The sequence below is a fragment of the Bactrocera neohumeralis genome, chromosome 2 (genome assembly GCF_024586455.1).
Source record: "Bactrocera neohumeralis isolate Rockhampton chromosome 2, APGP_CSIRO_Bneo_wtdbg2-racon-allhic-juicebox.fasta_v2, whole genome shotgun sequence".
Classification (NCBI taxonomy): Eukaryota; Metazoa; Arthropoda; class Insecta; order Diptera; family Tephritidae; genus Bactrocera; species Bactrocera neohumeralis.
This window is the reverse complement of record NC_065919.1, coordinates 31,518,033-31,542,707: the sequence shown is the minus strand read 5'-3', so window position 1 is coordinate 31,542,707 and position 24,675 is coordinate 31,518,033. Positions and strand designations below refer to the sequence as shown.

The 24,675-nt window shown below is 31.2% G+C and overlaps 1 protein-coding gene across 5 annotated transcripts in view; it reads left to right on the top strand.

Annotated features, from left to right (window-relative positions):
- The window catches only part of LOC126763310 (homeobox protein prospero), a 120,726-nt gene extending 96,860 nt beyond the window's left edge, over positions 1-23,866 (top strand). For all 5 annotated transcript variants that reach the window (XM_050480665.1, XM_050480702.1, XM_050480691.1 and 2 more), the window contains 2 exons: positions 3,134-3,278; positions 3,379-23,866. In XM_050480665.1, coding sequence (XP_050336622.1) covers positions 3,134-3,278; positions 3,379-3,558 — 325 coding nt within the window. In that variant the 3' untranslated portion in view covers positions 3,559-23,866. The remainder of the gene's footprint in view (positions 1-3,133; positions 3,279-3,378) is intronic.
- The last annotated feature ends 809 nt before the right edge of the window (positions 23,867-24,675 follow it).

Below are 24,675 nucleotides of genomic sequence, written 5' to 3'. Positions count from 1 at the left end.
GTCGGCAGGGAAAATTGAATAAATAGTAGATATGAGTGTATGCGCCCAAAAGTGCACTTCTTGCTTTCAAAATTGCATAAAGAACAAAAAAACGTATCCTTGCGCCAAAGTGCCACTGCTTATAAAAACACTTCATAATTATCATCGACACACATGCTAACATATACCTATATTTCTATGCATTACTATCAAGCAGCTGGGGTATGTACTTGTCGCTTGAGAAGCTCACCTTTTATTTTCTGCTCCACTTAACAGCACTGAGTGTTCAGTTTAGTGTTAAAATATCCACTTTTCTTCATTCATCCGATTCTTCGCGCGCTTGTTCAGCCCATAGTCTGTTGTTGTCTACTGGTTCACAACAGCCTGAGTCAGTTCTGAATGATCTGAAGTATCACATTGTAGTATAAATACACTACAGACTGACTCCTTCGCAAGTGGCGTACTTTCACGCTTTTTTCAATCGAAATGTCTGCCTTGAAAGGGGTTTTTGCAAGTTAAACGATTGAAAAGCAAAAAATAATATTAATATTTGAACGCCTTTGTAGTTTACTAGTTTCAAAATAGATAAGATATGTAAGATAGAAGGAGAAGAATTATATTATACTCTATAAGCCATATGTTATATAACTAATTTTTTATTCCATCTCGCATCTGGACGACGCAGAAGAGGCTATTCTCTCAATAGCTGCTCATTATAAGAATTTCCGATTACCTTACCACGAATTTATTCTTGCTTGTGCGGTTTTTTAATTGTGTACACATGATCTTAGTGCATTATTGGATGATTATAATGCGACGTTATTAATAATTTGCAGCACACTTGTAGGCTCGGCCACATTGCGCACACAAAGGGTTTTTCAAAGAGCTTCAACAAAAGAATCTTAGCCTTGCTGTGACACACATACTTGCATGGCAGGCAGTTATATTGTTGCAACCGAGGTAACGCCTGGCTGAGCTTAGGTGTGAGCTTGTTGCACGAGAACAAATCTGGAATACTTGCTTTATAAGCGCATTGTTGGGCCGTTTGGTTGGTTTGTTGCAAAGAATTTTTAATAATTCTCAAATGAGCATAAGTCAATCTTCTGGGGTGCACACCCACTACTTAGATGCTCGACTACGCTCCGCCCACTCCCCATTTCCCAGGAATTTGCTTTAGGATTTGCACATGCATGCCAACGTAATCATCGATGATGAGCAAAGCTGCACTGAAGTTGCCAGCAGAAATATTTGCATTTACAATTTTTTATTCTTCTTTTTATCTTTTAAGTATACAAAGCCGAAGCATTGAAATGCACCGTTGGTGGATGCTGTGTTTAGTTGAGGGAAAGGCTTTAATTAGCAAAAGCTTTACGATTGATATTCACTTGGGCTTGTGGGGAGCTATAATGAGTCTCGAAGAACTCGCTGCCGTTGTTGAGAACAGCAATTCTTTGCCACAGATAAACGTGAAGAATGTTTGAGGAGGCACCTGGGATATTGTATGCAAATGCATTGCCTTCTAGCAATTAGAGAATTAAAAGATGGATAGTTACAGCAGCGGCACCAAGCAACTGCAATCAAGTAATTGAAATGTTCAATTTGTGTACTCAAAGTTATTGTAGCGAAAAGCCATGGACAGAATACTTGCATTCACTAAATAATAATAATCCATCTGTTGGCACGATATGAAATGTCTTGAAGAAACACACACTTTACCATATTTTAATATAAATTGTACAAACATTCGAAAAGAATATTGGATAAGATCTTGCCAAACAAATTAGCGCTTTCTATTCGAAAGCTATAGGCTGGCTAGTTGTTCGAAAATCTGTTAAATGTCATTTCTTTATAATTTTCTCCTCCCAAAGCGCAGCACTGTTCGTCCCACAAATGTTCACCCCGCGCCTTGTACGCCTTGCTCGTTGACATTTCAATTGTATGCAATGTTTCTCCTATAATTGTCAACATTTCACAACAATTCCGAGCTGTTGGCGCTGAACGTTGCACCTTCTCACTCACGAGGGTAGTGCACCATTTTTGTATCCTTTTGTTCTGCCGTTGCACTGTTGTGTTGACTCGTTTGATAATCGCGCTAATTTCAAGATTTCCCAAAGCTCTCGCTCTTCTTTCATTATGACGCCAACAACTGGTGCAAACAGCTCAAGTTATTGCAGCAGAAACGGATATGAAAACACTGCATTCGCCGCATGGAAAGGGCTCTGCATAACAACTGACAGTGCCAACTTTTCCAAACAATAAATATCAAAATCGCGCATTGGCAAGTAGCAATCGCAAGCGCTGCGCTTACTGCTATTACTGTTACACTACTATGTTGGTGTGTGTGCGATATTACTAGTACTATACTTCTGACAGCTTCGATGTCAAATTAAAACCAGCTTCGCGACGATTGTTCGCTTAAATTCCCCTGAGGCAAAATTTACTAAATTGCCGCTGTTGTTGTTATTCCGACGACTGCAGCACTGTCTTCGATATAGCCAGTATACTTATATAATATGGTTCGTGTATACATATGTACATATAATGCATATACAAGGACGATGAGCGGCCAAGCTGAAGCAGAAAAAATGTTTCTCTCAAGTCGCCACAGAAACTAGAAAGGCATTTAGGTATTGCGTACTCGTTCTCATAAAGAGATTGTTAAGCTGCATAAATCTAAATAGGTAAAAAATATATTAAATTAAAATAACTTAATTTACTTACAAAGTACTTCTTAACCTCAGTTATCGGCCCCATTGCAGATACTCGGTATTTTTAAAAAGTGGGCGTGGTCCCGCACAAATAAATAAATTTATCGGCATAAAATGTTCCTAAATCAAGCATAAGAATAGTCTAAATTGGATCATGGCTGACGTTTTTTCCGAGAATACCGGTTAATATGGGAGATTTATTATTGAAATTCGGGGAGAAGTTTTTTGAAATAATAAAGTGGTAGTTTATCAAATATATACTGCAAAATAATCTTCTGCTGTAATCCTTGCAAATTGCGATAGTAAAGATTGAGCGGTTAATTCGAAATTGGCCCTTCGTTTATTGTTTTTTTATCAAAGACATTTAATTACTCATCAGATATTAAATAGAATATTATTAGATTTCATCAAAACACATTTCTTATAAAATTGTTTGTCGTTTGCAGAGAATTCTACTATATCCAAATGGAGAAGTACGCGCGCCAGGCGGTTACTGAGGGTGTCAAGTGCGCCGATGAGCTTCATGTTGGCGGGGACAGTGAGTTGTATCGTGTTCTAAACTTACATTACAACCGCAACAATCACATTGAGGTGCTTATACTCAAATAAATAAATGCAAATAGCAAAAAAATCGCAATAATATTTCAAGACCTTAAAAATAATTAATAATATTTTTTGTTGTTTTGTAAAGGTACCGCAAAACTTCCGCTTTGTGATAGAACAAACGCTGCGCGAATTCTTTCGCGCCATTCAGGGTGGCAAAGACACCGAACAATCGTGGAAGAAGGCAATCTATAAAGTCATATCTCGCATGGACGATGCAGTGCCCGAATATTTCAAATCTCCTAATTTTTTGGAACAATTGGAATAAGAGGAAAGTGAACGCAATCGCGTTATTCACATGCTTCGCACAAATTTAAAACGCAAATCCAAATCAAATAAATCTTCGAAAGTTTTAACGACAGGAATCACTACAACAACAGCGCTTGCAACAGCAGCTGCAGCAACTGTGCATGCAACAACCGAACCAATGACAACGTTTGCAACAAACGCAGTTACAGTTACGCCAACTAATGCCTCAGCAAGTGTAACCAGCATAGCTGCAGGCACAGCATACCAACAAAATTTGACGAATATAAATTAAGTTCAACCTATCAGTTTTGATTTCCCACCCTAATTATAAATATTTTTATATGGAATACGAGAACTACTGCGCGAAATTTTAACATGACGATAATTTAGAAACCACTAACACACTAAGTATTAAAATTGACGACGAAACTAATCGATACTATACGAGTGCGTTTAGGCTTTTAAGGAATACGAAACAAGTATGTTATATTCATATAATGATGTTGGAGAAGTAATGCCATTCCAATTGAAACGTAAAATATATGAAAGGTGTGCCCGAACCAGGTAATAATGAAATTTCGAACGAACAAATTTTGACGAATATAACAAAAATATTTCGACAATACGATGAAGGTAATTTAACAAAATGCTGCAAGCAAATCCTAAAGTAGACTTCGCAAATATTTATTATTTTCTTAACTCTCGAATTCATTCTCGCAACGCGAATTGCGTTCACAAAAGTAAAATAGGCAAAATAAGAGATTCATAAAAGCAAACGAAAGATCCTAATTGTTAACGATTGTTGGGTATTTTGCAAATCACTTCGGCATGATGAGCAACAAGAAATTCCAGCTTTATTTTATTACCAAACATTGAAAACACAATTCTTTAACGACACATTCACGTTCTTCACTTCGAAGAATGGAACTACAACTTTAGCAATAGAAGAATACACACGCCTCCCAATACATACATATGTACATATGTAAGTGTGCATACGAGTATGCATTACTTTCTACACTTGCATAAACCTATTAACATATACATTTATAGAAAAACAATTGCCTTATGTGATGTAAATCGGGTATTGAGGACCACTGAGATCATTCTTAAATAGACACCACAAAAATCAAAACAGAAAACGCACACATATATCTACAATATTTATTTACATCAGCTATAACCACAATAGTGTAAACTGCAACTGCTAGAAAGGGCCAAGATATGAATTCGGACCACAACTTACTGCGTAATTCTGAGATTTATATCAATTTTACCATTAAATATATTGTTATTAAGTTTTGTTTGCAAGTCATGTTGCAAAATACACACTAATATACATCCAGTTAATACGCATATATACATGCTTGTATATGAACCGACATATACACACTATGCCTATGGTAGGCAACATTGATAATTTAATAGCATATACATATGTACATACATACCTACATTGGTAATAAAATATATAGCAGTAGTATTTATTAGCATTACCAGCCAGAGCCAATACTATTAACTCGAAAAATCGCAGGAAATGTACCTAACCACAGTTCACTGGGAAACACCGAGCGAGTTGAGACCATGTTCATTTCCAGTAGTTCATTTCACTTACACGTACATTTTCATTTACTGATTGCGCCTATTTGCTACTAGGAAAACTGGTGCTTGCAAAGAGCATACACAAACACAACAATTTAAACATATTAATCTCCACCTGCTTACGCTCCGAAATGTTTATATGTATGTGCATGCTATGTTAGTGTATCAGTGTGTGAAAAGCAATTGGTTGAAGACTCTTCTTCAAATTGACGCCGACTTTTTACAATATTCACAATATTATTGTAAAGGCCTTTCTTGTAAAAAGCACTACAATTTTCAAGTGTTTTAATAGAAGTGATTCTAAAACACGCTCTCTCATTAATGTAACAGCACATTGTTTTCTACAAGAAAGGCCTTTTATTCGATATCATTTTTGCGACTTGTGCTATTGTTGTTTAATTTTTTATTAAATTTTCCACCAATACTGACACCTGGACTCACAATTACTATATTTTAATTGCTAATATATAATAGGGCATCACATTGTACACGTTTACACTAGTCTTTTCTTTATTTTAAACTAGTTAATACGAAGTAATTAAATTTAAGTTGAATGCACTTTTTATTATTTAAAATATTTAAGCTGTACATACCTAATTATAGGGTTTCTTAATTATTAAGTTTTCAAAGATTTGCCTTTAATTTAGCAAGCATTATATTGTATAAACTATAATATTATTTATTCATTTAAACCAAATATATGTAACGTAAATTGATTTCGTGTGTGTTCTGTTATTTTGCATTTTAATTTATTTGCTTTAAACCAATTAAAACTACACTGGGTATAATCGGTAAAATAAAAATAGGACTGACTACTGGATGGCGGATGAGCGATCTAAATTATATTGGTATTTATTACCTTTCAAGTAGGTTACGTTACATTCAGAGGTCGATTCAGTTTCGGCTTTATCTTCTGGTCCGCCGAAGGTAAGACTGACGGTGTTTCTACCTCAGTCTTGAAAAGGGTGGATAATGGAGAAGAAAGTACAGGGATGCTCCCATCAAACCCTCCTCCATACAACATGCGTCCGTATGAATACATATTGGACAATGTCAAGTAAGAACCCATATTATAGCGGCAAGATGAACTTTGCTAAGAACAAGTAGTTCAGTAGATCTCCTGTGTTCTATTTTAGGCCTTTTTAGCAACTTACGTCCAACTGTTAAGTACCGATCTAGGCTTTCAATAAACCTCAGTATACTTTGACGTGAAAATAAAGTAAAGGCGGTTTAAACTTCGAAAGTTTTGCCTTCGTCGAGTTAAGACTCACACCTCAAATAAGAGCTCATCCAAATGAAAATATGTATATAGTACAATTTATTTATTATCTATCCACATCTGCAGAAAAGCAGAAATACCGACTAGAAAACAGTTTCTTTGACAAGATAAGCTTACGGGCCTAGTGTTAAGATACCGCAAAGAGATCAGGAAAGAAATTCTACAACTAAAAATAAAAAAAATTTGTCGTTGTTTTACAATACAATATTGATTTTTTTTCGAAAGTTTAAGAATTTTTAAACCATATGAAACGTTTACTTATTTATTTATAATCAACCGTTTCTTTACAATTGTCTTCGTTCTAATAAGTGTTTGAGTTTTTATGTTCATATGTGCGGGTATTGTAAAATCGTCGGGTCACACTAATGCGTATACACCGCTGCCAACAAAAGTAGAGTTTAAAACAAAGGGCGAAAATGAAAGCAAGGGTATTTTTAATTGATAATTGCCATATTTTGCGAAGGAATGTAAAGGTCACATAAATATTTTGGGCACGTGGTAAGTTTCCTTGTATGTAAAAGAATTTTTGTACAAGTATTCAAACGTTTTAAAAAATTTAATTCGGAAAATAATTATATAATTATGTAATGTTTTTGATTTATCATTTATTTGTATGCTAAGTTTGAGTAATTTAATGATAAAAATAATAATTTTTAGATTGTTTTATGCAGCTGCAGTGACAAATTTCGAATCTCAATCGTTATTGTTAATGCCTTTACTAAATTTATGACAAAAATAAAGTGAAATATGTTTCTTTGGCTTAAAATGTAATTATAAAGAAAAAACTACAAATGTAACTGATTTTGTGATAAAAATTCGAGGAGAACTCATTATTATTTCGGAACAAACCAATATAGGCGCCTAACAGAGTTATTTTGAATTACGACTCCCAGGCGTTTATACAAAATTCTTTTGTAAAAAATAGTTAATTGAAATTTGGAAAACACTATGTTAAAAAATAATAAGAAACACTTTTAGGAAATTTTAAGGCATTTTAACAATAAACGTCAAGGAGACAAAAGAAAAGAAAGTAAATTATAACTCATATAATGTTTGGATGAAACTTTAGGCAAAATTTATATACGATATTATTTGAAAATTTGACAAAATATCGAAAATTCCTAAATTCAAAATTACTGCAAATAATAATGCATTAGAATAAAAATATGTACTCAAGTTAATTTAGATCTTTAGTTAATTTATTTCTCGCTAAACTTTAAGTTGTTGAATTGATTTAAATATTTTTGAGAAATATATGTAAACTTTAGTATTTAGAACGAAATCAATAAGAACCATAAATTTCGAACATATTACTGGCAGACAAAAGTAAAAAAAAGTATTTTAGTATGCTGCAAGAGAATTAATTCATTAAATAAATCGTAACCTAATAGCAGTACAAACGTGAGTACGCGCATTCATACATACATACAAACAAATAATGCTACAATAAGAACAATATTTGGTGAGATTGAAGCCCAAGCGACTCCGAAGACATTTGGGAGAAACTGTGGCAGCTACAATCATTAGAACAACAACATCAACAACAAGAAACAAGCTTACACTTACCAAAATGAAACATACATACATAGTTTACCTAAAGTTTTAAGTTACTTAACTAAATTACGATTACTACATAAGTTAAAAATAAAAGCAAACGGCAGAAGAACTAAATGAGAGAAAAACAAAAACAAGAATAAAAACAATACAACAATAAATACAAAAATACATAAACAACAAAATTTGGCTATTTTCTTTGGTTTTTCTATTATGTTTCGAAATTATTCTTCCAAGTGAACACACCAACAAAGCACACCTATGTAATTACTTCGATGTATTTGCGGCCATTGGATCTGCCGAGGTCTGAAATATACGGTATGACAGCAACAGCGCAATCTGCATTTCAATTAAAATTTTCTAATTATTGGCGAATGCAATAATTAGTTACTCTTGGAGAATTCACAGGTACTGTTTAAAGTATGGATCGATAATTTCACAAAATTTTTAAATTTAGGCATTTTTTAAATTATGCATTATTCAGTTTTTTCAAGATATCCTCAATTAATAATTAGAGTTGCCGTCATTATCTTTAAAAGCAAACAACTAAAAATATTGGCATCGTTGGGTAAAACATCTTTAATAATTCAAAATTCTTTAAGTTTTCTATGAAACAATTTTGATAATTCAAAAATCGCGAGCATTAAACTTATTGCTGAGAAGTTCTAATAGCAGGGTTCTATTTTGAGATGTTCTTAGGAGAACCCAAAGTATTCTTTACGCGACATATGTGTAGACGGCTTTAGTCAATGCTGTACACATAAATATGTAAATAAAATAGCCTATCAATATTTAAAATAATTTAAAGGCAACTCACCGGCTGAAATAAGCAGCTGAGTTTCAAAATAATTTTTTTTTTTTGAACAAAAAACCGTTTGGCTAAATTTGGAATTTGAGTTTGTAATATTTTGGTAATATCCGTTTTGTATTCAATGGAAAAGAATGGCTTACAATAACGATCTAAATTAGTGTTCTTTGAAACATTTTCATGTTTCACATTTATAGCAATGCAGTTTACACTTTGAAAGATGATCATCCATAACAATTATACTCAAACCAAACACAAATATTTTAACACAAGGAGTTTATTAAAATACCAAACTTCAGAAAACAAAGTTTATTTGAATTAAAAATTTTCGAAAACTTATTTCTTTGGGCAACAACAACCAAACATATTTAGTCCAAAAATTTTAACCGGAATGTACAGTAAGCCTGCACTTAAGCAGAGATCACTATCGGAGCAGAATCCGATACACGATAAACTATCAAGATCTGTGAAGAATCATCACGAAGAAAATTTGCCACAGATGACAAAAACAAATCAGAGAATTACAAATAAACAACCAATGCGGTCGTCATAACCAAAAAACAGCAAAGCAAACACAATATTTACGAAACTAACAATTTACAGAGACGATGTAAAATCCAAAAACCAAAAATGAAGAGAAACCATTAGCTACAAACATAGCATTCAGTATACATAATCGTACATACACTCACAACTACAATATTTAATATATGCAATACATAATTGGATACTTTGTACATAAAAAATAATAGAAAAAAAAATTAAAAAAAAATAAATAAATAATTGAAAAAGATATAAGCAACCTGAAAAGTCGGGAATAATAACGATATAAAAAGCCTAGTATGAAAACTCTTTTAACTAGAAGCGATGACAGAGTACTTAAACAAGCAATGCGGTACTGTATTAGCCACATTTTTATATAAAGTGAAATCACCCCACATCCATCCATACGCTCCTTAATATCCCCTACAATATCCCGCAATGCTCCACTCAAAATAATTACAACTAACCATTTAATGCCGTAAATTTAGTAATTAGTAAATTAAAATGATAAGCAAATTATTAACTCTAAACAGGAAACAAAAACCAAAACACAAAGGAAAATACTCCGTTGGCATTGTTAATTGTGCAACACAAACAGTTTCAAGGTGTTTCAACCATTTTTGGAAAACTACAAGCAGTGCATATATGGTATATCATGTAATTGAGAACTGTCAGTTATATGAGAGCAAACCAAAAACGAACGGTTCTCCAGTTTTGGCAATACAAACAGTTTCGATTACAAAAATGCTACGCGAATAAACACACATAAGAGTTTATGAAAAATTTATGCATTAAAATAATAAGTATACTTTTGCTATTTATTTTGACGTTCAACATCCTGAGTTAGAAAAAATCTGATCACATGAAGCGATAAGTAAAAAGTAAAGTATAAAAACAAACAAATTCAAAACCAAAAAAAATTAATAAACCAATATACAAAGAAAGAGTCTCGTTGTCTAAAAAAGTAAAATAAAACTAATTGCGTTTTTTTAGTAGCAAACGCGATTCGATTCGAAATTGTAAAACTTTGGCGAAACCACAAACACTTTTGTATAGCAGGGAAAGTAATCGAAATTTAAATGATAAAGCGTGTGGAATTTTTATCACTTATTTGGCAAGAGTAAAAAAGCAAAATATTCTTGGAGCATAGCAAAAAGAAACCAAGAAACAAATTTGAAAAAGAAATCCATTGAACCCTCAGAGAGGGTTAATCTTCTGTTCAACACGCAATAGAGAGACGCAGTGTATCCAGGAATAACCCACTGTGTGCTCAACCAGAATAAGTTTTGAAAAAAATTTATGTATACAAATCCTATTTTTTGGCGTGCGTTGCACTGGTCCAACATTGCGCATCCTTTTTTTAACATTAATTTCATTTATTCAACAAACATTTTTGATTTCAACAGTTACAAATTAATAAAAATATAGTAAACCATATATAACTATAAATTATCAAAATTGAAAAAGCGCTATGTGCCAGTTATCACTGGATTTTTGCTTTACTTTTCAGCTTTCACTTTACTCTTCTAGAAAATTTGTCAACTAATGTTTACGGTTACAAGTTAAGAGTCTTTAGATTCTTTCTTCTAAATTAATTAACAAAATATTATATTTAATTCATCTAAACCGTTTTCTATCCAATAGAGTTGTATTTATTTGAAATACTCTGTTATGAAAACTAATGTATATTCAGAGATTTCTCTTAAAATCCAGAATGTCTGCACTAGCGCCATTTAAATTATGGAAAATAATGTTTCGGCTGTAAAAATTCGAAATTCAATTGATATTCATATAACACGAAATGAGAAAATAAAAAGTTGCATAAAAGCACCAAAAAAAGAGCAAAACCACGCCAAGATTAACAAGACAACTAGTAGTAACGACAACAACAGAAAAATGAAAATAATGAAAAAGAACTGCTACACTTAAGTCGTTGAATTTGAAGATTAAAAGCGTAAAACCATACTTGCAACCATTCAACAGTTGCAAAATATACAAAAGCTAACAATAACATATAAATAATTTTCAGAATTTAGTTTAAGACAACAACAATAGCCCAGGGGAACATTCACAACTCGAATGTGATATTTTTAATTTTCTCAACAAAATGTTTAACATACATATTTACAAACAGAAAAACAATGTTTATGCAACTTAGAAACAAAGCTCCATATTCATATGTTTAATTTAATATAACAACTCGAAACAAGTTGATGACAATACGAAGTAACCAATTGGAACTTAAACACTGCACACCTCCACCGAACCAAAGGTTTGGTTGACGGAGACCACGTGCACTCATATCAAGCTCTTAATTTCACTGTTACTCCATCCTCATTTCGTGTTTTGTAATAGATGTGGTTAAAGATCAACATAGAAACAAGTATATTAAATAGTAAACATTTCCTATACAAAAAAAATTAAAAATAAAACAAAAAAATTAAAGAAATATTAATAGACTTAAACAAACGAACTGTGGACTTGGATCTTGGATCCGGGGCCATGGGAATACTGTGCCATTTTAGTTGCAATAGTGAAAAATGTCGTACAGTGGGACTGTTTGGGGGCTTTTCCTTGGACGCCATTGGCGGCATTTCAAAACCGGAATAATTTATAGTACAATTTTAAAAATACCAACATAAAGTTTTATAAAGCAATTTATATTTTTATACTAAACGAACAAATAGCATTGAAATACAGTAAAGAAAAATGAAGTAGAAAGATTATACGAATGCCCACGAAGCGGGGAAATGAAGCTAAGATGTGATTGGAGGGAGTTAGCCATGAATAACTTAATACAAAATAATAACTAATAAATATCATAATATATGCATGCAACACTAAAAAATATTCTTATTTTCAGATTAACTTTTTCAGTTTTTTTAAACAACAACCAATTTATTCTCATTTGATTTATTGCTCTTTGAAAGGGCATAAAGAAACATGAAAACTCTGCGACAACGAAAACTGAATTATGAGGATTATGAAGAAAGCTCAGAAATGAGCAAAATAGAAAACATTGGAATGCCGAATAATATCGGCAAGAAGGTCTACTTCCTTCGTGATCAGTTTTCGCGCCGTATGCTGCATCTAACAGCATGAAATACATAAAATAACAATAAAAACAAAAAATTAGCTACAATAAGACCAACTTCAACATCAGCATAAAATAAGTGATAAAAGCGCTGTTTATTTAATATATTTAAAAAAATTCGATTTTATTTGAACAATTTCACAATTGATCAATAATTGGCAGACATGTGTACTACAAAGCAGTTGCGTGACAAAGCTGGCAATTTTTCGTATCAACTCACCGTTAGTGTCTTGAGATGGTTAAAGCAACAAACAAATATAATTTCCATTAAAAAAGTTGTCAAAAAATTTTAATACAACGACAACGCTGCAAACATTTTGAACGAATATTTAGTTTTCCTTTCATTTAAATATATACTTAACTTACTTACATATATACAGATATAAAAGATTTGATTCAATGCTATGGCAGTCTCGGGGGTAGGTAGAATACAATGACTTACTGGCCATACAGTGGGCAAGCGTAAACAGCAAAGTTGCAACAATTTTTTGGTTTACACAAACAAATGAAATAGCAATAAACTGATGAGAATAATAATACGTAAATTAAGCAATGCAATAGCCCAGTGACTTAGATATAATTTTTATAAGCAAGTGCACTTTAGACCACTCAACAAAGCTGTCGACAGTCTAGGTGCACTACAACAGGTACAAACTACATAAACCAAATAAATTGGCAATAATAAATTTTTTTCCATGCGAATCTTTTGCTGTCCTTACGAATTGCCACAGCTCTTGGCCAGCAAGTCTGTATGTACATATGTACAAGAAGTATATGAATATACCCCCTTAGAATATACATAAACAGGAGCACTCAACAAATGCTTGACGATCGCCATAGCCAACAAAAACAAATACCGCAATAGTACAATCACAATGTATTTATAGTAAAAAGAAAGTAAAATAATAGAAATATATAAACACAACAATAGCCCAGTGAAGTTTTTAATACACAAGCATTTTCAGTTCAGTTGCTGCCACATACACTTACAACATAGTGGGCGTTACAAAAAATTGTCAGAGCGAGAGTAAAATTTTAAAATCCAAGAGTACAGGATTTGCCAAATATAATTGGTTAAATCTTCAGAAGCAAAAGAAAAACGCAATAGCGCAGGAATCTGCAACAACAAAATGTACGACAAAAAATTCGTGTAAAAAGAAAGTTTAAGATCGGAAAAAACAGTAGCCGAATATTAGAATAAATCGATAAATATGTTTTCTATTGACAAATTTCTTTTTCGTTTAATCGATAATAATAGAAGAATCATGCCAAAAGCTTAACACATTTCTTAAGATGTAACTTAACAAATTGTGTGAAATGAATGATAAAAACACATTATCTACATATATATTATATACAGAGACTGCAAACAAATGTGATCAGATATTTTAATAGTTTATGTATAAAAACGGAATAAATAAAGAAACATACTAAAGAAGAAAATAACACGAAGTGAAATATATAATAAATAAATTAGCATAACACACAATGTACACTTCTACGTACAAACATATATATTGAAATAGAAAATGTTCATTCTAAACTACCAACAACAAAATCAAAATCTAATGTATTGCAACAAATAGATGAACAGCAATTTATGTGAGTACATACATATAAACTAAGCCAATATTAACACATAAGTGAGCCAATTGCAAACGTTTTGCTTATATTTTACAATAGCATATCATAGAGTTAGCGCTCCTTCATAGCCTACCCGAAGGCGCAAAAACGTACGGGTAGGCTGAGCGCGAGTTTTACCAATTCATTTTACAATAGCTAACGGTTTATGGTATGATTGAGAGGAACTGCGGATGCCAGAGGCATCGAAGTCATACCATTACCACAAGGGAACCAAGGTGACTGAAGCTGGCTGTGTAGCACCCTTGATACTTGTACCATAGCGGGCGACCTATGCCAGCAAATCAGTCGAAGTTACAACAACCATATTAGTTTCAAATATATTTGAGTTGTATTAATACAATAACAAATCTTTATGTTAGAAACGTCAATACAATCGTTTTTCTTTATGTTAAAACCAGACCAAACCCGAAAACTACGTTAATATTGAAATGAGTTTCAACACATATAGGAAGTTCATTAAGTGCTGGGAGCTCACTAGAGCATTTCGCATCAACGATTTGCACACGTATGGGTGCATGTAAGTCAAGCTTACACTTCAAGTTTAAACTGGCTCTCATTCTACCGTGACAGATGTCTGAGCTTTCAATAATTAAATGTCAGTACCAGGACTTTCTATATGCGATGAAAGAAAGATGAACAAACAATCCAACTGTAAATCAAGGTAATTCAAAAAGAAGGAGTCATACAGTTATTTTTTTCTTTATATATTATGATTTTGCAAGTATTATAAGTTCAAACAACAAACACATTGGCCCTTAAGATTTTTTGTTTGAAAAAGAAGAACGTTATAAACACAAAATAATCAATTAATTATTTCCAACAATAGTGCCGAAATATTTCTACAAAGAATATTATTATGAAATAAGCATTTAATAAGGTTAATGTGTAGTTAAAGAAATTAACAACATAAATGCAATGTAAGAGTTTAAGACAAGCTAATTAAACAAGAACTTAATTAAAATAAATGAAAAAAAAAACAAAAAACAAAATAGAAAAACTATTAAAAACCCTAAAAAGCAAAGCTGAAAATGCTGCATGCAACTGAACATTGAACATTTTGAAACTGTTTGTTTGCGAATTTCAGAAAAAGGAGTAAATCTTCCAAAAATTATTAATGCAATAAGTGAAACATTAAATATACAGTCATTTGAACATAAACAGACACCAGATAACACAACCATATATAACAATATTCTTACTAGGTACGTAGGTAAAGTAAGTATGTATACTTAATATATTATTGCTTGCCATATAAACAGTAGCTGATATTCAAAATTTAACAAATTGAGAGAAATACGAATTTTTAAGCGAAATAACTAAAAAGCTATGCCAATTAGTATTACTTACAGCAAATTATTACTGTTATCCAATATTTTATATATGTTATCTTGGCAAATATTAAATCTTTAGTTTAAAACTTAATGCATTAAAACCTTAGTAGAATATTTTATTCAACTTTATATATAAAATCAAATTATTATCCAACTGCTTGTGTTTCAAGATCAGGCGTATATGAAAATCTTTTATTTCACTTAAAAGCTTGGGCTACAAGTGAAATTCCAAATCAGCACATACTCTCTCTCAATTTGCAATCAATGAAAAATAAGCTCATTCCTACATTAACTCATATTTCATAAGACAACAGAAAACATATATCAAAATAATAGATTCGTTTATAAGCTAAACGCATTGGCAAGGCAATGTAATACATAAAAATATAACCAACCGACAGGACAAAAATACAGCGATGGTTGCCCAAAGAGAAGCGAACAGCAAACAGTGAACCACAATGACATTGGATTAAGTTCAGCACACCCAATTACTAAAAATATCAAAACACATACAAAACAACAACAGAAAACAGAAATAAATACTTACTAAATCCGATATGATTCCTTCCCTCAATAAAATCGTATATATTCAATAAAAAATCAAATATACAGTATTAAAGGCATCAGTGAAATCATAACAAGACCATGTAGCGAAAAATAATCGTCACGCTACGAATACACCACATATTACATACATATAGAACTTATGTTTTGAACAACAGTTATTATTTGGCTTTTATAAAGAAACATATAAACACATTTAATGCGAAAAATCATTAAATCAAATCGTTTCTCAATCAAAAGAATTATCATGCTGGCGTCGGGTCGTCATTTCAAAGTATGATTAAAGGCATGTGAAATCTTCGCGAAGTACACACGACATGCGTAGTTAATGAAAATAATACAGTAGTGTCGGTATTTAGCAATCACCAACACAAAATATCATAGTTTATGGACTTCAAATATGGATGTCGTTCTGTGTATGTATCAGAATTCAAAGCAAACACTTACTTGTTGTATAACTCCTGATAAGAGATTTCTCTAGCATTTTTACATTAATACACATACAACGATTGAGGTAATAATAACTTTTATTTGGAAAATCGAAGTATTTATTAAAATACCACACAAATCATAAAGAAATAACCTAGAATGCACGAAATTACATATTTTGGCTAAATGAAGTTAAAACACCAAGCAATTCCAATTTGACTGAACTGAAAATTTAGTACATACACATACATTGCCACTTAATCTTCCGTAATTTTCTAACTTCTAACTGACTAACATATGATATACATATTCATATAATGTTTTAAAATGTCGCTAAAAGTTTGCTAAGCAATATAATGGAATTAATCAGTTCATTGGACCGTATGTCATTCCATTTTGAACCATGTGAACACTTCCTATGCACAGAAGAACAAGCACATTGGTATGTATGTCTTTCATTTTCAATGGTTCTTTTTGGTTCTAGTCAATCTGGAATTGTGTGTATTGAGTATGTAAATGTTTAAATTTTTACGACTTATCTAAGTATGTTTTTAGACATTAATTTATTTTTCTGTTTTTGTCAGTTTTTTTATAATTCCCTCATGAATTTCGTATAAATATTAACACGATTAAGAAGGCATTGTACATATATGTATGTATACAATGTATAAGTTTTGATAATAAAAATTTCGGCTTGAAATAAAGATTTTGGCATAAATTCGTTATATTAGATAGTTCAAGGAAAGAAGGAGAAATTTATGATAAAATAAGTAATATTAATATAAAATTCCGTGGACTAAAACTAAAATATAATAAAAATAAATAAACAGAAGTGGCTTCTGAACAAATAAGTAAGAAAGATGAACCAACTTTTGATAACAAAAACGCAATCCTGGACATAACTTTGGCAAATCTTTGTGAAAAATGCGAACATTTAGAAGTGATGAAAACTCCCGGACTTAGCGATAAATAACAAAAACATGGAACAAAAAATGAGACAAATCTGAAATGATTGAGAAAACGTAAGAGATTACGTAAATCTACCAGACCCCGGATGTTCTTAACGGATGTGAGAGCGCGACATCTATTGCTTAAGGGAGACGTTGGAGGGTGTATACACAAAAAAAAAGAAACTAAATGTAGTTGAACTAATTTAAATGAATTATAACCTAAATTAACTTTAATTGATATGTTTAGGTGTAAGATGTAAAACTAGTAAGAAACACAAGAACTTTCGGTAATGTTCCTATATATTATACGAGTATAGAGAGTATACAATTAAAGGAAATTGACAATTTAGACGTACTTTTAGGCACTTTAGGTACATTTTCGGACTTGAATGTTGAAAAAAATAAACAAAAACAAAATAAAATGATACGAAAAAGAAAAATAGAAATTTACAAAATTTTGAAGGAACAAAAATAAGCAAAAGCTATTTGATACAAAAAATATAAATTTGTATTACATCCTCTGGCGTACAGCTCCAACATCTAAGATTCTTCAGCTAAACATGTCAACAGAACATATGTGTGTTTGACATTGCAAATCCAGCTAGTACTCGTTAAACAAAAATCACAGAAAATTTGTGAAAATTTGCAAAAGTAAACATTGAAATATTCAATTGTATAATTTACAGGCAGAATTTTTCATATTTTTTGATTGACCACCAGCTTCATTTCTGTTCGAATCCCGTTGATCGTAACAAATCAAACGCAAATACAGATATTTACTAAAAACTTTCACTTTACTTGACATTACGGCGACGTTAAAAATTATTAAATGTACTTTTAACATGACAAACTTAGCGGAAGAGCGTATAATTGGAACTCGATTTACTTAATGTAGGATCAAAAATGGATATTACAACAAATTCTGGAACTTAAATTCAGGAAACCTCTCGGCCACCTTTGGATAATTCTCTCTCGGTGTAAGTCAAGGACAAAAATATTCAAAAACTATATTCAAAAATTATAACAAAAAAGCTAAAATTAAAATGAAAAGCAAAACCAAAAACCAAACTCAAAAATTACTTAAAAAATTACCAAATTTTGGAAGTCAAAATTTCGTAGAAACAAAATTTGTGGAAAGCGCTGGAAAAATTGAGATGCATTTTATGGGCAAATATGAGAAACTATGGAAAAAATTTAATATATCACGAAAAAAGTACAAGCTTATTTTAAGCACCTTCGCGCCTTATCTTTAAGAAACAAAAATAAACGACATAAACACTAAAATTAAAATAAAAACGAAAAAACCCAAAACACATAAATTAAAAGAATAACAAAAGTGTAAATTATTGTGAACAATCTAAAAAAAAAACATTTTTTGAATCCCAAAACGAACAAAAGTGGTTACAAGAAATGATAATTATTTCAATTTATTTACGGCACTCTGGTGAAGAAAATTAAAGTTTCGATGTTTGAAAAATTTTTTGTTTGCGTTTTTATATCGATTCGCATTGACCAACGTGTTTATATGAAACACTTAAGAATTCTCCCAAGTCTGTACCCTAATTTTTCTCATCCAACTAGATTACTTCCATTTCTGAAAACAAATATACCATCTAAATTATCAAAACAGAACATCTGCCTTAAATTACATTTTCCATAATTGGAATCAAAACAGCAAAACAATATACATAACTCAACAAATAAAAATAGCAGTCTGAAATCAACAACAATAAGGGCATAACCGGAAGCAAACCAAATCACTAGCAATCGCAACGATTCCAAACTGAAAACACAATTCAAGTGATCGACAAAATTCAAACCAATTAATATCAACAGTAAGCCAAAATTAGCGAAATCTCAACAAAATTCAAAAGTTACCGTAATCGCAAAATTATCAAAAATAAATATAATAGAAATGATGGAAATAAATCAAAAAAAGCAAACCAAGCAATAAATAAATGACAACTTTTACCGGCGACTGAACCTTTCCACTCGATATTGAAAAGCAAGCCGATCAGGTGAACTTGCTAGCCAAGATGATAAAGTAAATCAGTATTACAGTACAGGCAATAATGTCGCCGGTTAGCCGACGAAAGATGTTTTCTTTATTTACAAAATTCAAAATCATAATCAAAATCGGTGAAGAAAAATTCCACTACTAAAGCAGATTTCAAATATGAAAATATTGCACAGTGCATTTTAACCAATATGCTTACATTTATAAGTATATTACATAGTTTGATTTCCTCTAAGTTACAACGTTTTGATATTCATTTGTTCATTATACTCCTAACTTTTAATTTTGATCACAGATTTTTCAACGACATCTACATAACAAGAGCAAAAATTAAGAGGTGTATTCTATGTTATTACCATATAAGTAAACGTTAAAACAAAAGAGAAACTGATAAATTTAGAGGAGAAATAAAATTTATATAAACATTGCTCAACGATTCAAAAAGACAAACAAAATTCTAATAATATAAAACACTGCGAAAAAAGATTAATTAAGAAAAACATAACAAAAATCAACAAAAAAAAATATAAATATCTTGAAACGATTTTGTTCAATTGTAATTAAATAAAAATCCTATATGTTGTGACATCGTCTTGAATGATCTTTAGTTGACGCATTCTTCATTCACTATGATGAGTGAGAGGAGGTGAACGAAAGCTAAACAAAAAACAATGAAAGTAAAATATTAGAGGGATGTGTGCATATTATGTTAGGATAAAACAGATAAGAAAATACAATTAAGGAAAATTCAATTTTAAGCCCGAATTACTTGAACTTACTTTTTAATTGTATGTAAACACAGAAATGTAGCATTTATGATTATTGTATAACTGGATAGGCATAAAATTATACGCCTCTCTTTTTGGATGAATCGAAGAAGCTCAATAATAATGCAAATGTGCACAATACGATATAAAAGCAAAACTTATAAAGATTACATAAAACACATCCATAAATCAATAAAGACAAAACTAGTTTTAATATTAATATTATTGGCTTTATGAAAAATATACATGCATGCATTTGTGCACACTAAAGCTAAACAGTCAAAAACAACAACAATGACTTTATAACCTATAACTGTGTATAACAAACCTACATTTAACGTACAGATTTATGCATATACACCAAACTACATACACACATAAATACATACATACAAACATACTTACATACTATAAATGCGTGTCACACATAAATACGTACTATGTGTATGGTATGGTATTAAGTAAGTAAAAGTATATATGTAATCTTGTAACACGTTTCATAAGCATACACACATACGAGATTGCAAATCAAACATACGTACATACATACATATATGCATTTACATATGTAAATTTGTTCACACATAAATACATACACCTATAATTATGTCTAATTTAAACATAACGAAATCTGTACTATATTAACCAAGTTCGAACATTCTCCTGCTTTCCGAAACACATCAGCTCTTCCCGTTGCTTACCGGCTGATACTTAATGTATATATGTATGTACATACATACCTCTATGTATTGTAGCCTAAACCGTTTATGGCAATACCAAACAATGCAAAATTCCACTTATTAATTATACTATATATACTATATATATATACTATATATTATATATAAACTATTGTATGACGTACATACTTATATAGTGAGGTTTCATGCTCTCATTCACAGTTTATAAAAGTAATTTACACATGATTTAATAACCGGATTTCCGTTTTTTAACGCCTTTAGCGCGGATGTTTCTTCAGTTATATTATTTACAGCACTACCAAATGGGAGTTAGAAGTGTGGCTCCTATTTACAAATATAATATGTTTATTTAATTTTTCATATTTTTCAACTTCATATTAACACCAGACGAGTTCTTTCATTGGCGTCAGTTAACTTCCAGCGCTGATTCTGAACAAAAGTCTCCACAAGGGAACTGATTTGTTTGCTGATTTCTGAAATGAGACACTTTGAAGAACTCGATCGAAAAAATAAATAATAGTACATTTAGCGCTCTAATTCGAAGAATTGAACGATTCTCAAGGCAACAAAATAACAATAACTGGATCTACATTGATATAAACAACGTTAAGAGGCAATAGCATTGATATGGAAGGCGACACAAACCAATTTAAACTAACCGGCATCCGATTTTTTGTTCAAAATGCAATTTTCGAAGTAGGCGGACAATTTTAGAATAATAAGAACTGTTTCGACAATACCTTTGGCAAATTCATTTGGAATCACTTTGGGATTTTCATGATTACTTTAAGCAAATATTGAACAACCACAACAACCACAAAAGCATCCAACTTTACCATGAGCAGCCAAAATGAAACATAAACAAATCGCACATGGGCCAAATCGTCCGATCAAAAGTGCCTTCAAAACAAATACTTAAAAAACGTTGATTTTTTAATAAAAATAACAAACAAAAAAACAGAAAAATTTTAGAAAAATTAAAAAATTAAATTAAAAACTAAAAACGAACTGAATCGTAGAAAACGAATGAATGATTAACTAAAACGGGCCCAAAATAGACCAAAACAAAAATCAAAATCTTCAATTGTCGGAATTAGAGCGCTTTTTGTGTATATTTTGTTAACAACGAACGACCTACTTTATTTCAAATACTTCAAAAGTTAAAAAACGAAGTAATATGAACGAAGATGAGTGTATGGAACTCACACATTGTGGATCTCAACGCAAAGCGGCTTAATTTAGACCCGATCCCAATTTTTAGTTACTCTACCATTATGTGGCAGCAATCTCTACTAAAAAAACTAAACAAAACGTTATTCAAAAACATAAGCAAAAATTAAAAAAAAATATATATATATTCTGATAACATACTCAGAGTAGAGTATAAATAAATTAATTAAAAAATTTAAACATTAAGAAAACTCCCTAGGCATAAGCATATGAGAATCTTTTAGGACTAAATTAATCATGGGTAAGATATAAGTATGTACAAGCGGGCGTTAAATAAATCAAAACTTGAGATCATAGGACGTGGTGGGATATATTGAGGCTTTCAGTTGGGTCGAAAATAAACATATTTAAACAAAAAAAAAACTCATACAAAAGGGATGTTAACTAAATTGAAGCAAGGAGGAATTTGGATTGACGTCAAAAAACTAATTAACAATTTTAATTATAAGCAATTAGAAAAAAAACTTTGAGAAATCTTGTCTTAAGCACACCAGGCCCCGTCAAGAATGACCAATAAGGATAATTTTATAATACTAAGCGAAAAAATTTGCTCCAAAACGTAACATAAGGCAGAGTCTGATGTGTTTCGTGAAATTAGCGGCTGCGAAAATTCCATGAACATTAAAACGTTTCAAATGTAAATCTTCAACAGAATTGAATGACTGAAAATGAACAAGAGAAGAATAAAACACACAGATGGTAAAACACGGTTAATCTTCTATTACTATTTTGTTAATTAATGCTATTTTTAGAGTTTTGTACACACTTCAAATTTTTTCATAACATTGATTATACAATTGGTGGGAAAACAATTTTCCAACATACTAAATGTGCATTTTTATCATCACAATTTTCAAAGCAGCTTTTGAAGCAGTAATGCAACATTTTTACATTTAGGTTCGAATTGCTCATATGTGTAACATTATTAATTGAGAACTTTATGTTTGAGCTCTTACAACAACAAGGAGGCAATTAGTAAATAAAAAAGTTATTTAGTTAAACTGCAATAGACCGGAATTATTTCCATGAGATAGTACAAACAATTTAGGATTAACGTTTATATACATACATATATAAATCGCTTTATACGTTAATGAAATATACGAAATACTAAGAGCTATAAGCCAAAAAAAAATAAATGAAATACACAGAAGAGTTGTTCCAGCAGAAATTCACTCCGCGCAGTTCATTTTCGCACGAACAACGCATTAACCAGGATATTTTCTTATAAAGCTATTCACAATTGGAGTCGAATATGTGAAAGGCTTTAAAAAATTATATTTGTCATTGAGTTGAAATTGTTGAATATTGTTTACCAAGCTCATGTGTAACCAGAATTGAATCAAACTAATTTACATTATAATGAAATTTAATGAAAATTTTACATAAACTTTAGTTTAATATTTTCATACTGATTAACTTCAAAATACAAATTTTTTAGTAAGAAAATGAATTCTTGGTTGCCATGGAACTAGTTTAGTTTTAGTTCGGATGCGCGTTCTTTGCATCTTGATTGAATTGTAAATGTTCATTGTGGACACGAAAACACACACAAGCACAACACATTTGTACACATAGATTAAGCGAAAACTTGGTCGCTTCAACGTTTGTAAGTAAGCAAAATTGAATATTTGGAATATGTAGAAAAACATGTAAAGAAATTATACATACATGCATAAGTTGTATTTACCCAAGGAAAGTGACAACTTTAGATTCAAACAATAAAGTAAAAGTAAAATAACAAAAACAAACACAAAAACAAAAAACAGAACCCCTAAAACGGCGAAAAATAATGCAGATAAGAACAAAAAGAATACAACATTCAACTATATTACATTTTTAATCATAAATAAAAATTATTTTATTGAAATTATGTAAAATTTGCAAAAAAAGTAAAATACAAAAAATTATATTGTTTATTTTCATCTTGAGAAATAAAGTTTTAAAATCGTATAAAAATAGTAAAAACCAAATGGTGTCATTGGGTTGTGGGCAATCGATATTTCTCGCACCTTTTTAAGCGAATGGGCATTTTAAAGAAAAAAAAATCTCTTATCAAAATTTGTTACTTAACATCGAGGGCATTTCTCTTATTTCTTGTTTGTTGAACACTTTGGTTTTGCTTCTAAATAGTAGCCTGAGTATCGGGGATAACATCTTCACGGTTGCTTAATTTCGCTCCAAGGAGCATCATCTTGAAATCTGAAAACAGATCTGGAGATCCGGTGGATGTGGAAGTAATTCGTCCTTGTTTCAATTAATTTCAGACAAGGACTTGTCTTGATTATGATCTCACACGACATTCACTTTACACAGAGCGTCGAAAATCTTTATGAGGTATATTTACACTAGTCTGATCACTTTTTGAAATCTGCGACATTTTTACATCAAAAGGTTTTCCATTAAGACCTCAAATTTATTTGTATTATTTTATTTCAAAAAAGAACTTTTCCACTCAAAAACTCTCATGAACCAATTATCCGATTGCTATTTTATTTATTCTAGTGATTCCTCGTATTGAAAATGCTCCTAATATTTGGGACGGCGTTATTAAGAGAACAGTTGCTTAGACCCCACACGTCGGCATACACGCGAACTAGTACCTCAGTTTATGAAATGCCGA